At 33.3% G+C, this 14,987-nt stretch overlaps 1 protein-coding gene across 1 annotated transcript in view; it reads right to left on the reverse strand.

Annotated features, from left to right (window-relative positions):
- Positions 1 to 14,987, reverse strand: part of LUZP2 (leucine zipper protein 2) — a 608,759-nt gene that overhangs the window by 36,599 nt on the left and 557,173 nt on the right. Inside the window, exon 10 of the mRNA XM_023592163.3 lies at positions 7,558 to 7,650. Within this exon, the coding sequence (XP_023447931.1) occupies positions 7,558 to 7,650 (93 nt within the window). The remainder of the gene's footprint in view (positions 1 to 7,557; positions 7,651 to 14,987) is intronic.

Below are 14,987 nucleotides of genomic sequence, written 5' to 3' on the forward strand. Positions count from 1 at the left end.
AGAAAACAGGCTTTGTTGTCATGCAAATAAATTTAAGTCCCATCTCCACCTCCTATTACCTATGATAATATGTGTATGAGTTAATGAAATCAGAGATTTCCTGACTTGATTTGGAATTTTACACAAGAATAAAATTAAACCAAATTAAAGTAACAAAAACGGGGATTGCCAAATTCAAATTTTGATATTAGAAAAAATAAATTCACAAACAAAATAAATTAATATATCTTAACCATATCTCAGAAAAGAAAGAACATTTTATCAAAATATGTAAAGGATCCAATGGTTAAATAAAGTATAATGGGGAAGAGAGGGGATGGGTGGAGATTGATTTGTGGAAAATACATTAATGTGTTATTTATTATTTGACTCTATTCCATTTCACTTTCTCATCTTTTAACTGTTGAAATTTCATGCTTGTAGAAGGATGTTTGGCAGATACTAATTTAAACTCACCTTTCTCTCATTTATAAGATGGCGATAAAGATGCTTACTCTAAAGATGTTGATGAAACAGTGAAATGAGGTAATGTAGATAACACAATGAAGTGAAAAAAGTAGAGTTAGCCCATCCTAGGATAGAATTCTTCTATTGTTTGTTGGCTTTATGAACTTGGAAAATTACTTCATCTCTTTGATATTTCATCTGTAAAGTAGGCAAAATAATACCTATCACAAAGAGTTGAAAGGTTTTGATAAAATTAAATATATATATTTGAAGGTTCTTAATGGAATATTTTCCACATATTAGGTGCTCAATTAAATTTATTTACCAATCTTTCTATTCCTTTCCCAGCTTTTCTTTCCTTCAATCAAATTTCATCTACTTTGTTAATCTGTGAGTAGTGCTTATGAGAATGGAAACACTGATATTTAATCACTTTAATTTTGCAATACCATTGCCAATACATAGACTCTGGTCATTAGAGAATCTTGAAGTCAGTGGATTTGCTACTGTTCTCTTCCTGGTCTCTGGTTCTTCCCCTTTAATCTAATTCTATTTATAATTGAGTAGGAAAAGTCAAAAGATTCATTAACCAAATGCCCATCCTGTTTGGGTAACCCTACCGTGAGAGGAAGACATTTGTCCTTCCCTCTCTCGTTCCCTCCCTCCCTCCTTCCTTTCTTTCTCTTCAAAAACAATTATCAAATTGGCCTACCCAATCTAACTTAGGGCTTCAGAAGATTTTCATTATGATACATGGGCATCTTTCACTTCAATGCAAATATCATATTTGGAAATTATTTCTAAAAATAAAGCTGTATATTTATAATGATCTTTTCCACAGGACACTGTGACGGAATTAGCAATCATTGGGAAGCCTGTAAAAAGGGAATGGTCACATTTCTTTATGCTTATTGTTAACTACACTCTATTTTTTTCTCTCAGAAATAAATAATAAAACAAAGTATTACAGCAGATTCATTAGATTCATTGCCTAGTCGTCTTTGAGTTTGTATCGCTAACATTGCCAATTACTGTAAATTTGTTGTTGGTATTAAATATTTAGTTTTCCTTTATAAGAGAAATTAGTTTTATCTTTTCTTATCTTTTTCTAAAAAGATTTAAAGAACTCAATATAATTAATGGCAAATTAATAACTACACAACCACAAATTTTACCAACAAAAAGTTTATATGATAGGTATAAACCAATCCCTATGCTGATTTAATTAAGAGATAGGACACATGTGAAAAATATTCCGAAGAAGAAAATTTGGAACTAAGTCTTGAGTTACTTAGAAACAGTAATGCATTTTGACAAAATTTTTAAGGTATTTCAATTGTGTATGAAATGTATTTCTCTTATTAGAGAATTGCTTTAATATTATTTTAATACTTTAAAAAATCAGAAATCAGAAGAAAATAGTGAAGTAAAAATAATATAATGCTGAATCAAGGTGTGTCTCTGAATTGTGTTAATGGAGCTGATACCAGAAGTGTTAGGCTGAGGGAGAGGCAGGGTCTGATATTGAGGTTTCCTAACTGGGCATGTCTCTGCAAGTTGTACGCCTTCCCTGAACCTTAACTTCTTCATCTTTCCCGTGAATTCATTATAGTTATGAAAAATGTAGTCTCATCTAATTTCATAATTTTGGGCTTTTGAGAATAATACACATCTATTGATATAAGCATTTTCCTAGTTCTGAAATGAATATAAAGATTTTATAGACCTTATCCTCAAATTGCTTATAATCCAGTGCAAGAAAATAAAGAGCTTCATAAATAATCACAATGCAAGGTGGACTGTGATACAGGATGACACACTTGTATACACAAACTACCATAGGGATCCAGAGGAGGATACTGTTATGTGTCTTACAGGAGAAGGAAGATGGGCCACAGAATTATGAATTAGACTAACGTTTGTGTTTGCACATCACTGACTTTGATATGCTTATAATAAATATTAGCATGCTCGTTGTTTTATTTTTATTCACCAGATTAATGAATTAACCATTATTTTTAAGATGCCATATCTTTATGGTAAGAAATCATAATTAAATTGGTTCATATTTTTGCATGCTCTAAGTTATAGGAAATTAAATACAGGTATTAAGAGCTAATGAGAAAAGCAGCACATTTTTCTAAAAATCTCAGAAAATATCCATTTTTACATTATCTGGAAGAATGCCAGCTCTTTCTTGAAAAATACCACAGCAGCACAATGAAGAATTCTGCATATGAAGCCAACCTCCTCTGAAGGTGTGATGGAGAGTAGCCCAGAAGGGCAACTGTATGTGGTCTCTGTACACAATTACAGTAGGGCATGACTTATTTAGAATATTTTGTTAACCAAGCATCTGCCCACATCTCACAAGGCCATTAAATGCCACACATAAATATTAGATACGATGGCAAATTAGGATTTCTTAAATTTCTGCCAAAATTCAGTTTTATTTTAAAAGGTTGGCACAATTTTCTAACCACAATGCTAGGATTTATTTTCTGAACATTTTCTCCTCTCATTTCTCTAGACCATTCTTTCTTGTTGAATGAATTTCCCTTGGTTAGACACTTGCAGGCTGGTGTATTGGCAGGAAACAGATTGAGGGCTCCCAATGTTAATCATAAGCCATCATTGCTTTATATTTCCTCAACACGTTAAGGAAAAATTAAATGTTTGCTACCTATGGGAGTTGGAAATATTGCAAAACACATTTATATTGAACAATGTCTTAATCCCTATGTGAAAATTAAAATAAAATATGCAATTTCTTTAATTCTCAACATACCATTACACAATATGAAGCACATTTGCAATCTACAGGAAAATGGGATAGAACAGGTACATCCTTTGATTTCCCAATGTGACTCTAATATTACCATTTAAGCAGAGCTTCTTTAAAGTAACTTAAAATATGCCAAACTGAAATTCAATATGCCTCTGAGCTCTTGATGATCCATTTCAAGTTTTAAGTCTACTAAAAAAGGAATTTAGTGATCTGGATGCCATTTCCCTTAACGACACTGCCTTGGTAGTGGAGGGTATAAGGAGCAAGTGGAATGAATTCACAAATATATCTAATAATAAACATGGTCTCTAATTCCTAGTTTGTCAAATACTGTGACACTGAATATTAAAATTGCAGAACAACTGGTTTAGAAAGAACTAAAAGGAACTTTGAAGATGTGATTGATATTCATCATATTTAATATCTATCAACATCAAAATTTCAACAAATGTTGAACAAGAAATCTTGAAAAAGGAAAATCTGGGTGTATATATTAAACTATGCACATCCCTGGGACATACTCCAGGCCAAATAAATTGTAGTCTGTGGAAGCAGAGTCTGAAGATAAGCAGTTTAACAAGCTGACCAGGTGATTCTCAGTCACCCTAAAGTTAAAAAAACATTTATCTATATTGTATAGATAAGGTAGCTGAATAATGCAGTCATCTGACAAAACTCACAATTTTAGAAACCAGCAAAGTTGTGATTCAGATCCAAGTATTATGTAATTTCCAGGCTTTCTTTCTTATATTATTTAGTCTTAGTTGTGACCAAGAGGTCACATCTCTTGTATTAATATTTACTTACTGAAAGAGTAAATATGCATCATCTCTTCTATTAATATTTACTCACTGAAAGAGTGTGTGGGCTCCTATATGTTTTCACTGAGGTTGCTGATGATACATGGAGTTGAAAGGGATGCTAGCACTGAGGTTCTTTTCTATCACCCCAATGCTATAAAACATTTACAAAAACAGTGGGAGAATATCTTTGTGTATTTGGATTAGACAAAGTTAGATGTAAAATCAAGGCACACTCAATAAAAAAAGACTAATAACAAATTGAACTTTATAGAAATTTTAAATATTTGTAATTTCAAAACTACCATTAAGAAAATGAAAAGGCAAGCCATATATGGTATGTTCTAGCTCCCTGTCTGCTAAAACAAATACCAAGCAATGCATTGGCTTAAACAACAGGAATGTATTGGCTCACAATTTTGAGGCTAAGTGAAGTCCAAAATCAAGGCATAATCAAGGTGATTCTTTCTCCTACAAGATGACGATGCTCTCGAGATGGCTGCTGGAGATCTCCTGATATGACAAAGCTTGACTCTCACTGTTTCTCATAGTTCACTTCTTCTAGAGTGAAACCCCTCATATGTCACTGAATAGTATGCAGTGTCTTCCTCTCATAGGCTGTGATTATATGTAACTAATAAACTGCTGTTAATTTCGTCTGTCCAATGTTGGGAGTCCTGTGTGTGGTCATCTCCATAACCCTAGGGCAGGAATCCTTCTTGCAGCAATGAGTTGAATAGGAAGTCAATAATGCAGCACAGAATGTGACACATATTTTCAGTTCATATAAATGATAAAGGATTTATATCCAGAATCTACAATGAAATTTTACAGTTCAAATATCAGAATACAAATTATCCAATTAAAACATGGGTAAAAGATTTGAGTAGACATTTCATCAAAGAAAATATACAAATGGCTAGTAAGTTTATGAATAAATACTCAGTATCTTAAGTCATTAAGGAAATTAAAGTTAAACTTAAAATGAGATTCAACTTCACACTCACTGGAAATGTAGGCAAGAGGATGGAGAACTGGATTACTCATACACTATTGATGTGAATTTAACATTTTTCAGCAACTCTGGAAAACAGTTTTGCTATTTCTTAAAAAGTTAAGCAGAGTGAGGTCATCTACATGGTGACATAAGACAATTCCTGAAAATGACTCCCCAGAGATTTAGTAAATAAAAGAGCAAATATGATTTTCTTTGAACTCTGAAGGATGGTAGAGTGGAGAAGGACTCCACCAAAGCTGAATAAAAGAAACTGAAAAATCTTAGGTAGAAGAGCTCCTCCCCTCATGCTGGCCAGCTCCCATTTCCCTCCCCCTCACTTTGTACCAAGCAGCTGGAGACACAGAGGCTGAGTGGCCTGTTACCCTCCCACCCATGTACTGAGACTGCAAATTCAAGGCAGTGAGTTAGAACTCCATGCTTATCCAAGCACAAGGTTTGAAATCTGCAAAGATACAGGGGTGAACACGAAACATTTAGGAGTGCTGTATGTAAAAGGGACCCAAAGTGGGGGAACTAGGAAAGAGTGAGAGACTGTAATAGAAAGGTTGGTAAGAGCTGTTGCACTCACAGTCAAACGAGTTTCAGATGGCTGGACAGCTAAAGGCAGAACAGACATTTTTGAATGGCCTGACTTTTTTGGATTGACTCCATTTGGCTCCCTAGCACAAGATACTCTAACAAGGATGAAATCAGAGGAAGAAAAAACACATAGATACAAGAACAATAACAGGATGAAACTAAACTGACATAAGATATGATAGATCCCAGAACTGAAGAGTTTAAATAAAATAGATTTCTGAGTGAGGAAGAGAATTTAAGCAATTAATAGTAACTAGGTAGAAAAGTCTGCCACAAAAACGAGAAAAACAGAACAAAACAAAAAAAAACCACAAACAAAAACAAAAATGCCCCCCCAACCCCCCCCCCCCCACACACACACACACCAACAGAAGAGATCAAGATTCCCAGGAAAGGAACAGAAGAAAGGAAGCCCTCTCCTGGAGATAAAATTATTGCACAAATTGTGCAATCTTAAAAATTGCACCACATATCCAGGGCTAGAATTGGGTGAAGAAGAGCTGAAAAATCTGAACAGTTAAACACAGGCTATTCTAAAGTGATAGGAAAAGTTAGGTCAAGTGTCAAAAAGAGCCTTAATGCAGAGCCAATGAACAATAAAACTCTAGTACAGAGGAAGAAACAGACCTTCAGAGTTAACTCATCAAGATAATGAGATGCCAATACATCAGCAAAAAATTACAAGCCATACTAAGTAACAGGAAGATATGATTCAGTCTGGGGAACAAATTAAAACTTCAGAGGAAACACAGAAGTTGGAACAACTAATCAAAGATGTCCAAATAAATATACTAAATAAATTAAAGGAGATAGAGAAAAATATGCATAAAGATAAAGAACATAAAAAAGACAATGTGTGAGCATAAAGAAGAATCTGAAAGTATTAAAAGTAACAAAACAAAAATTATGGGGATAAAAAACACAATAGTAGAGACTAAAATTATACAAGAATATAACAGCATAGTTGAACAGGTGGAAGAAAGAATCAGTGAACTATAAGGCAGAACAATCAAAATTATACAGCAGTAGGCAAAAAATTAGAAAAAATTAATCACCATCTTAGGGATTTGGGTGACAGCATGAATCACATAAACCTACATGTCATGGGTGTACCCAAAGTAGCAAAGAAAGGAAAAGGGGCAGAAAGAATATTTGAGGAAATAAAGACCAAAAACATTCCAACTTTTATGAAAGACATACATAAACATATCCAAGAAGCTCAATGTGCTCCAAAGAGAATAAATTCTAATAGACCTATTTCAAGACACAGAATAATCTGAAAGTCAAATGCTAAAGATAAAGGGAGAATTCTCAAAGCAGCAAGAGAAAGGTAGTTCCTAACATACAAGGGATCCTCAGTGAGACTAAGTGCTGATTTCTCATCAGATTCATAGAGGCAAGAAGGTAATAGCATGATATATTTAGAGTACTGAAAGAGAAAAACTTTCTCTAAGTTTTTAGGGAAAAATTCTTTAGCCTTCAAAAATGTGGGAGAATTTAAAATATTCATGGATAAACAGAAACTGAAAGAGTTTGTCAACAAGAGAAATGCCTTATAAGAATTAGTAAAGGGAGTTCTACAGGTTTAAAGAAAAAGAGAGAGAGTGGTTTAAAATAGTGTGAGGAAAGGATGATCATTAGAAATGGTAACCTAAAGGACAAAAGCAAAACCCAATTATATTGTTTCTTCAGTACAAACTCTACCCCTTATAAGAATTAGAATACAATTGAACAAGAAAAAGGCATATTTCCTGATAACAGACATGCAAAATATAAAGTGCTAAAGTGGGACAAAAATAACACTAAAAGGGGAAACAGAGGGATATTGGAGCAGAGAAGATGTAGGCAATAGGAGCTAAGGATTGTTATGATGCTTAAGTTCTTTTTAATGTTGAATCATTAAAAGTATTTTAAGTTACTCTTACATTTTGAGAATCACACACAGTGGTACTTGTATTTTTCTCCTTTGTTGACTCAACTTGAGAACTCTCATTGTTTCCAGGAGTACTTTGTTGAGGCTTGAGAGAGACAGAGAGAGAGAGAGTATTAAAAACAAAATAAATAATTTCAACACAAAGATCAATATGGTCCTTGTACATGAGAATACATTGATAGTATTATGGAAATACTGCACAAAAGAAAAAGAGTAAAGTGGGAATTTATATATATATATATATATATATCAGAGATCTTAAACATTGTAACTTAAAAATTCTTAACTTTGAAATTAAATCAAATAATTGAAATTCAATTTTGCATTGGTGATATCCAGTGAGATTATTTTTCCACTGGGAAATATGTATTTCTCACATAAGTGTTTATCTTAAAAATCCCTGTTCCTTCAAAAGAAGGAATCCTGTTGTCTCTCATTGTTTTAACCAATAGCACATGCTTTGTTTTCTCAATGAGAAGGAAAATGCACTGAAATCTCTCAATGTGATTTACATAGGGGGTTATTTTCACACCAATGTTTCACTAAATAATAAAACTCTGCTTTATAATTTAAAACCTTATTATCTTCTGGAAATGCTGAAATCCATCTCTTTCGGAACATCAAATTAAAGAGAAAATAAAGTCAGTTCTGGCCTGCAGCTTCTATGCCATGACTAATGTAAGAAAAGATGACTATAGGCATGTTTAAGATTTTCTACTCGAATTTGTATGTTTCCTAAACAGAATTGATATGAATATGGAATTAATTCCATTAATTCAGGAAGCTATCCTTGTAGGATACACAAAGAATAATCTCAGCAAATATTAACTGGCTTGGGATTGAAACTTTGATCAGTGAGTGCTAGGGGAGGAGGAAAAGAGGATTCCCATCCTTGGGAATGCAGGAAGGCATAGTGGGGTCACAGTGTAAAGCCATGTCCATTGACTCAAAGCCAACATACATTTTCCACCTGTACTACAGTCTACAATACAATGACATTGTTCCACAGGTAAATGCATTCCTTAACAGGGAAATAGTCTTACAAAAATAATATGTTTATAAAAATAATAACCAAAGATAGTTAATAAAACTGAATATTAATAATAAAACTACTAGAATATCAAAGAAACAATTGAAAATAAAGATCTTTGGTTCACTAAAGTAGTTCCTATATTAATGCAACAAAATTATCAGATTTGGATACAAAAACTATTAAATAAAATAAATAAGAAATTCCTCTTTCTCTAAATGTAAAGAGGTTTAGTTTAGTTATATGAGTTTCAGAACACAGTAATTATTGTCCCCTCACTTATTATATCTTTCTCTCCTTTCCTTCCTTGCTCAGGGTCACTACCTTTTGACCACCCATCTGCACTTTACCTCTGCATAAGAAAGATAATTAAACAGGAAACAAAAATGTCTTCTTCTCTAATCCTGTTAAATCTCTTCAATAAAGTTTGGAGTTGCTCTCTAATTCAACAAAGAAGACAGGACTGTATGCTAAATGCTGTTAAATACATGCATAAGAAAGGCATTGTTTTTGTGCCCATTGGCACAAAACCCTAGTCATTGGTTTAAATGTTTGACTCTTCTCATAGGCTGGGAGTTCTTGAAGGGAAGATATCCTCCCCTATTCGTCATTGCATTCTCTAAGGTAGTGCATATTTTTTACTCAAGAACTGTTTGTTTACTAGTTTTTCTTTTTTCATCATTTATTTAGAGTATATTTCTTAGGATGAAGAAGAGATAAGAATTAAGTATTAGTCTGAATCAAGAGGTATGCATATATTCAGGTTAGAGGAATGTTTCCAAAATGAGACAATTTTAGTTTCTTCCAGCAATATGAGTCAAAAATATTGTTCATCCACTATGTGACAGCATTGTGTTCAGAATTTGAGATTAAGGTTTAAAAATCTTTTCTTGATCTCAAAGAGCTCCCATTTGCTACTTTCCTCACTGCTGCTCACTTCCTCTACTTTCTGAATAGATTCTGATTTCTTTCTGGAAAAGTACCACTCCAGAATATTTCAAGTATTGTTTTGCCTATCAAATTTCATATTATGCCCAAAACTATGGACAAGTGACCCAAGATAGGTCTTTCGATGCTCCATCCTTGGCCTTTCAAAAATGATCAGACTAAGGAAAATCTATAAATGCTTAGATTTATTCAGTGCATTATGGTGTCTTGTCCAGGTTGTTTCTTATGGTTCATCCTTCCCAGTTTTCTGGGAGGAGGTATTGTTCCTGTCCACCTTCTCCTTGATCCCACGAGCTCCTTATATTCTATCAATAAATCACTTTTGTTAAATTTGGTCAGGGTCTGTGTTTGTTCCATGAAATCAAGAAGGCTTGGATAACACAGGGAGGCAAACAATAAACAAAAACTGAAAATGAAATGTAAGTGCTGGGACAAAGGTTTGCCATGGAAACCAACAGGAAGGAAACCTAATCTAGCTCAAAATATAACAACAGGCTCATCATTAATGTACAAATTTAAAAAATGGATATTTAATATATTCATAAAAATATAATTATTGTTTTATTCAGCATATCTCAGCTCACTATCAGATTGGTAAATATTCTTGTTTGATTATTAACCATATTTTTCATAGAAAAGTGTGCACTTTGAAAATGCTCCCAGTTTTTGGTGGAGAGGCTGTGGCAATGAATATATCTAAATGAAAGGTTTTATTTATTTCCTTATCTATCGATAATAGTTATCTATTCCTTTATTTAGTTTTGTGTACCCTTGCTACTTTGAATAGAGGATAAAAGGAGCTTCAGTCAATGTTTAGGTCATACAGACCAGGAGAAAGGAATGATTGTGGAACTTCTCCTCTTCCAAAAGATTGTAAGGGGCTGCCTTATCTAATATTTATCTATTAAACAAATGGGGTCCTTGATTTGCCAACTTCTATATCCACACTGATGTTATCTCAATTTCACATAAGAAAAATTAAGTCAATACATGAATTACTTCTAACAATGGGAAGAAATCACTTCTCCAGTGTGAGCAACACAGCATGAAAAGTTAAACTACCTTGTATACAAAAACACAATATTTAATGAATCAGTAGATGCTAGCTCTTAAACATAAAAAATGTAATCCTTGAGACTGTCCTTTTCTGCCAGTGGGATGGTTCCTTTGGAAAGAAGCCTGATTTAGTTTGATAAATTAATACTGGAATGAGAACTGACTTTGGGGAAACTTAATGGGGTTTGGAGTCAGAGAAATTTGGATTCTGATTCTGCATCTGCCATTTAAACAAAGTGGGGTTTTGGAGCAAGATCTGGATTTCCCATTCTGTCAAATGAGGTCAAGAGCACCTAAATTGCTGTGTTTTTGCTCATTTTTTGGCTTTTAGGAATGAAGAAATTGTATGAAAAAGAGCCTGGAATCTGGAGACATTACACCAGATATATATGGCTTAAAGTTTTGATTATTTGAATAGAGACACTTCAGTCTTGCCCTAGGAAGTCGTGGATCAGAAAGAGATCAATATTGCAGTAGGCCAAGTGGTGGCCCATTTTCTAATCTCTGTAAGCTATTACTATTATCTTAAAAGGGAAAAGATAACATTATATGGCAAAATATGTGACTAAATTAAGGATCCTAGGATGAGGAGATTACCCTGGAATAGCCTGGCAGGCTCTAAATTCCATCACGGGTATCTTCATAAGGCCATGGAAGATGAAGATTTCACACAGGCACACAGAGGAGAAGGCAATGTGAAGACAAAGGCAGAGATGGGAGTGATGTGGTCCCAAGTCAAGGCATGCAGTGCTGGCAGCCCACCAGAAGCTGGCACAAGCAAGGAACAGAATCTCTCCTGGAGACTCTGGGGTCAATGTGGCCCAGCCAGATTTCATATTTATAGCCTTCGTAAGTGTGAGAGAATAAATTTCCATTGTTTATGCAACAAGTTTGTGGTATGTGACGTAGCAGTCACAGGAAACTAATACAACAACACTAACAGTAATTTAGAAATATGCTAGGACTAATTTTCCTAGGTTTTGTGGATATTTGAAGACAAAAATAATTTTTAATATTTTTCTCAATGTATATTCAAGGCTCACTGTTTCTGGTGAAAAAACCCAGAGTTTTTTCAAAAAATACTGAGAATTCATGATAAGCTTAGTGAAAAACTCAAATAAAACTTTTTCATAAATCAAAGAAACTAGAATTTGAGTAGGATATGTCAAATAAATAATTCCAGAATAAATGACTTATCCCAGTCCTTTGATGAATTTTGGATAAAGATTAGCATGGGCATTACATATGTATTTTTCTCTAATTTAATTTGAAATTTTCTATATTTTGCAAATTTTTAATATTTAATATGAAGGAACTGGAAATTCAACAGGGTAATAGTGGAATGATTCATAAGAATAATCAGAGGGGGTAAGGATGGCTAACCTGAAAAAATAGCTTTGATTTTGGGCTAAAGAGCTTCCTCATGGTGATAAGAAGTATATATATATATATATTTTTTTACTTATATATATATATATATAAAATCATTCAATATATTTGATCAGATTGGTAAGTTCTTTAAATGAAAAATTTTATTTAATTGCCTTAAAATGGAATAAGATTGCTTTCCATATCTTGCCTAGATGTAGTGCCAGAAGTCAGATTTACTCACCCAACTGAAACAACAGCAAAATGAATGAACTGAAACAACAGCAAAAATGCTATTGAAGAAATGGATCGATAGGCAATGAGGGGCAGTGCACGGAGCCTGGATCACTGGGGCCAAGAAGAAGACAGTGAAGAGCTGAAAGACTGGGAAATCATGGGCACCAAAGACAGTTGAGTTACAATTCAATTCTACCTCAACCCCTTACAGGCAGTGGACTTCCCATAATATTGGCCAAACCATGGGCAACATCTCCTTTGTAATGAAAACCATGAAAATAAATGATGGGAAACATTATTATGATTTTTTAAAAATCCTAGTGGTCCTGAAAAAAGAGAGAGCATGGACTTTTCAGAGGTAAGGACAATGCCTCATCGCCTCTGTAACTCTTTACAAATAGCCTGAAGTTTGACAGAAAGAAGATGGTCAATACTTTAAAATGAATAAAATCATCACAGAACCCTTCAGTTATGATAACTCACTTGAATTCTATGAGGCAGGTATTATTAGTTCTACTTTATGGTTGGAGAAACTGAGTCTTTGAGAGGTTTATTGAGTCACCATAATCAAATACCCTATGGATAATGGAGTTAAGGATTTAACCCATGTTGTTAAAATCCAATTTTGTGTTCTTCCAACTTCATCTCAAAACCTCCCCACTAAATATTACAAGGGGTATAATGGATTGTTGCCATTCCCTGTAGCCCCCACTTCATTCTCAAATTATGTAATTACTTCCCTAGAGGTCTAGTTTCCGCAAATGTGCCACTGGTAAGAAAAAAGAAGACTTCTACAGAGGACCCTATATAGAGTGTATAGCTTGCTAAAATACGCTTTAATTTCATTAAGTCTTTGTGGCCAAATAGTAATAATTTTTTTTTAAAAACTTTAATAGACATAAACTTTATGTACTACTTGAATAATACAAATACATATAAATAATTTTAAAATTAATTTGGGTAACTGTATAATTAATTCTTCTCCATCTTTAATAATTTTGGTCTACTAGAAATATCTGTGGGTTTTATAACGTATAGGTTTTTACATATACACTGAAATCTTTAGGAAGTATGTCATGGCTACTATCCACCCATAATCTTCCAGAATTTTCCATTCTTTAACTTTAATTTATGTATATAAGATGAGGTTAAGACAGTGACCAGGGAAATTGTCTGTAGTCATAATTACTAACAACTTTTCAAAGAGGCTGGCTGAGTAATAAAAAGAAATAAAAAGTAAAAGGGCAAGTACTTCTCCTTGCTCTATTTTACTCTCTTCTTGGGGTAAGGAAATCTGTTAAAATTATATATATATATATATATATATATATATATATATATATATATATATATATATATATATATTCCCAAGGCAGAGCTTATACTCTTTTAGTCCTCTGTTCTTAATTCTACTAAAGTCCTTCTGTTATACTTCTTTGGAAAACACAGGTACTATATGTCCTTGGTACCTCTCTTTTCCCTATCCTTATGGTATATTCTGAAGAGACCCAATCATTCCTTGCACTCTGTTTCTTTCCAATGAGTGCACAGTACTCCAGCCTGAGATTGTTTGCCAACATTCAATTATTTCTAAGAGGGAAAACATAAGTTCATGTGGTATTCTCTATAATAGAGTATTTCTAAATAAGAACTAAATTATCCTTCCCTAGAAATTAAATGGCTGACTTGATTCTTAGCAAAAACCTATATATTTGGGTCTAATATAAGTTGAAATCATATTTGATGAATAGTATAATCACTCCCCAGATACCAAAATTAAGTGAGTTTGACAGGACCCCATGAAACAACTTCAGTGTTTTCTCAGCAAAATCCACAATATCCTAATTTGTACAACTTGTTTCTTTTCACCCCCATTTGATTTTCTTCCTAACTCTATAATGATGAGTCCTTCAAGTGCTATAGGGCTATCACTATTTTTGATTAAGAGGGCTTTAATCAATACTCTTTTGTAAATACTCCCTAATGCCTGAGGCAGGTAAGATAGCATTTCAGTGATTTTAAAGGGATGAAAGAAGACACAATATCTTATTATAATATTTTTGGGGGAGGAGAGTATTAAAGTTATACATCAATTTTATGATATATTTTCATATTAATAATGCTAAAATATGAAGAAAATTAATTTTTCTTTAAAATGTTAATTTTTCAGAAAAGTAAATTGAAATCTAGATGGAGATGAAACATTACTGTTACTAAATTTGGGTGCAAACCACTGTATTAGTTTCCTACTGCTGTTGTAACAAATTGCCACAAACCTAATGGTTTTAAACAAAGCAAATTTATTATCTTAATGTTCTGTTGGTCAGAAGTTTGACATGGGTCTTACTGTGCTAAAATTATGATGTTGACAAGCCTATATTATAATACACTGGTCCGGTATCATAAGATGATGAGAAATAAACAAGATCACAGAGATAGAACACTTAACACACTATTAGCATATTGCAAATATCAATAAACATTACCCCAAATCAACCATGCTTTATCTCGTACATAGTTCCTATGTCTGCACTTGATAACCTGATTAAGAAGTACTGTATATTTTAGCTTTACCACAACTTTTGTCAGAAATGTCCCTTCCTCGCCCACCATCAATATAATTTTTAAAACTATAAAATAATTGTTACTGTTTATTGCATTATTCTATATTGTAGCACTCATTTAATACTCAGAATAATCTTTCAAAGTACTATTATTAATACCTTTTTATGTTTAGATGTAAGGAAAGAGAGAAACTGGAAAGTAATGCAATATACATTCTA

Source organism: Dasypus novemcinctus, chromosome 10 (assembly GCF_030445035.2).
Source record: "Dasypus novemcinctus isolate mDasNov1 chromosome 10, mDasNov1.1.hap2, whole genome shotgun sequence".
Lineage (NCBI taxonomy): Eukaryota > Metazoa > Chordata > Mammalia > Cingulata > Dasypodidae > Dasypus > Dasypus novemcinctus.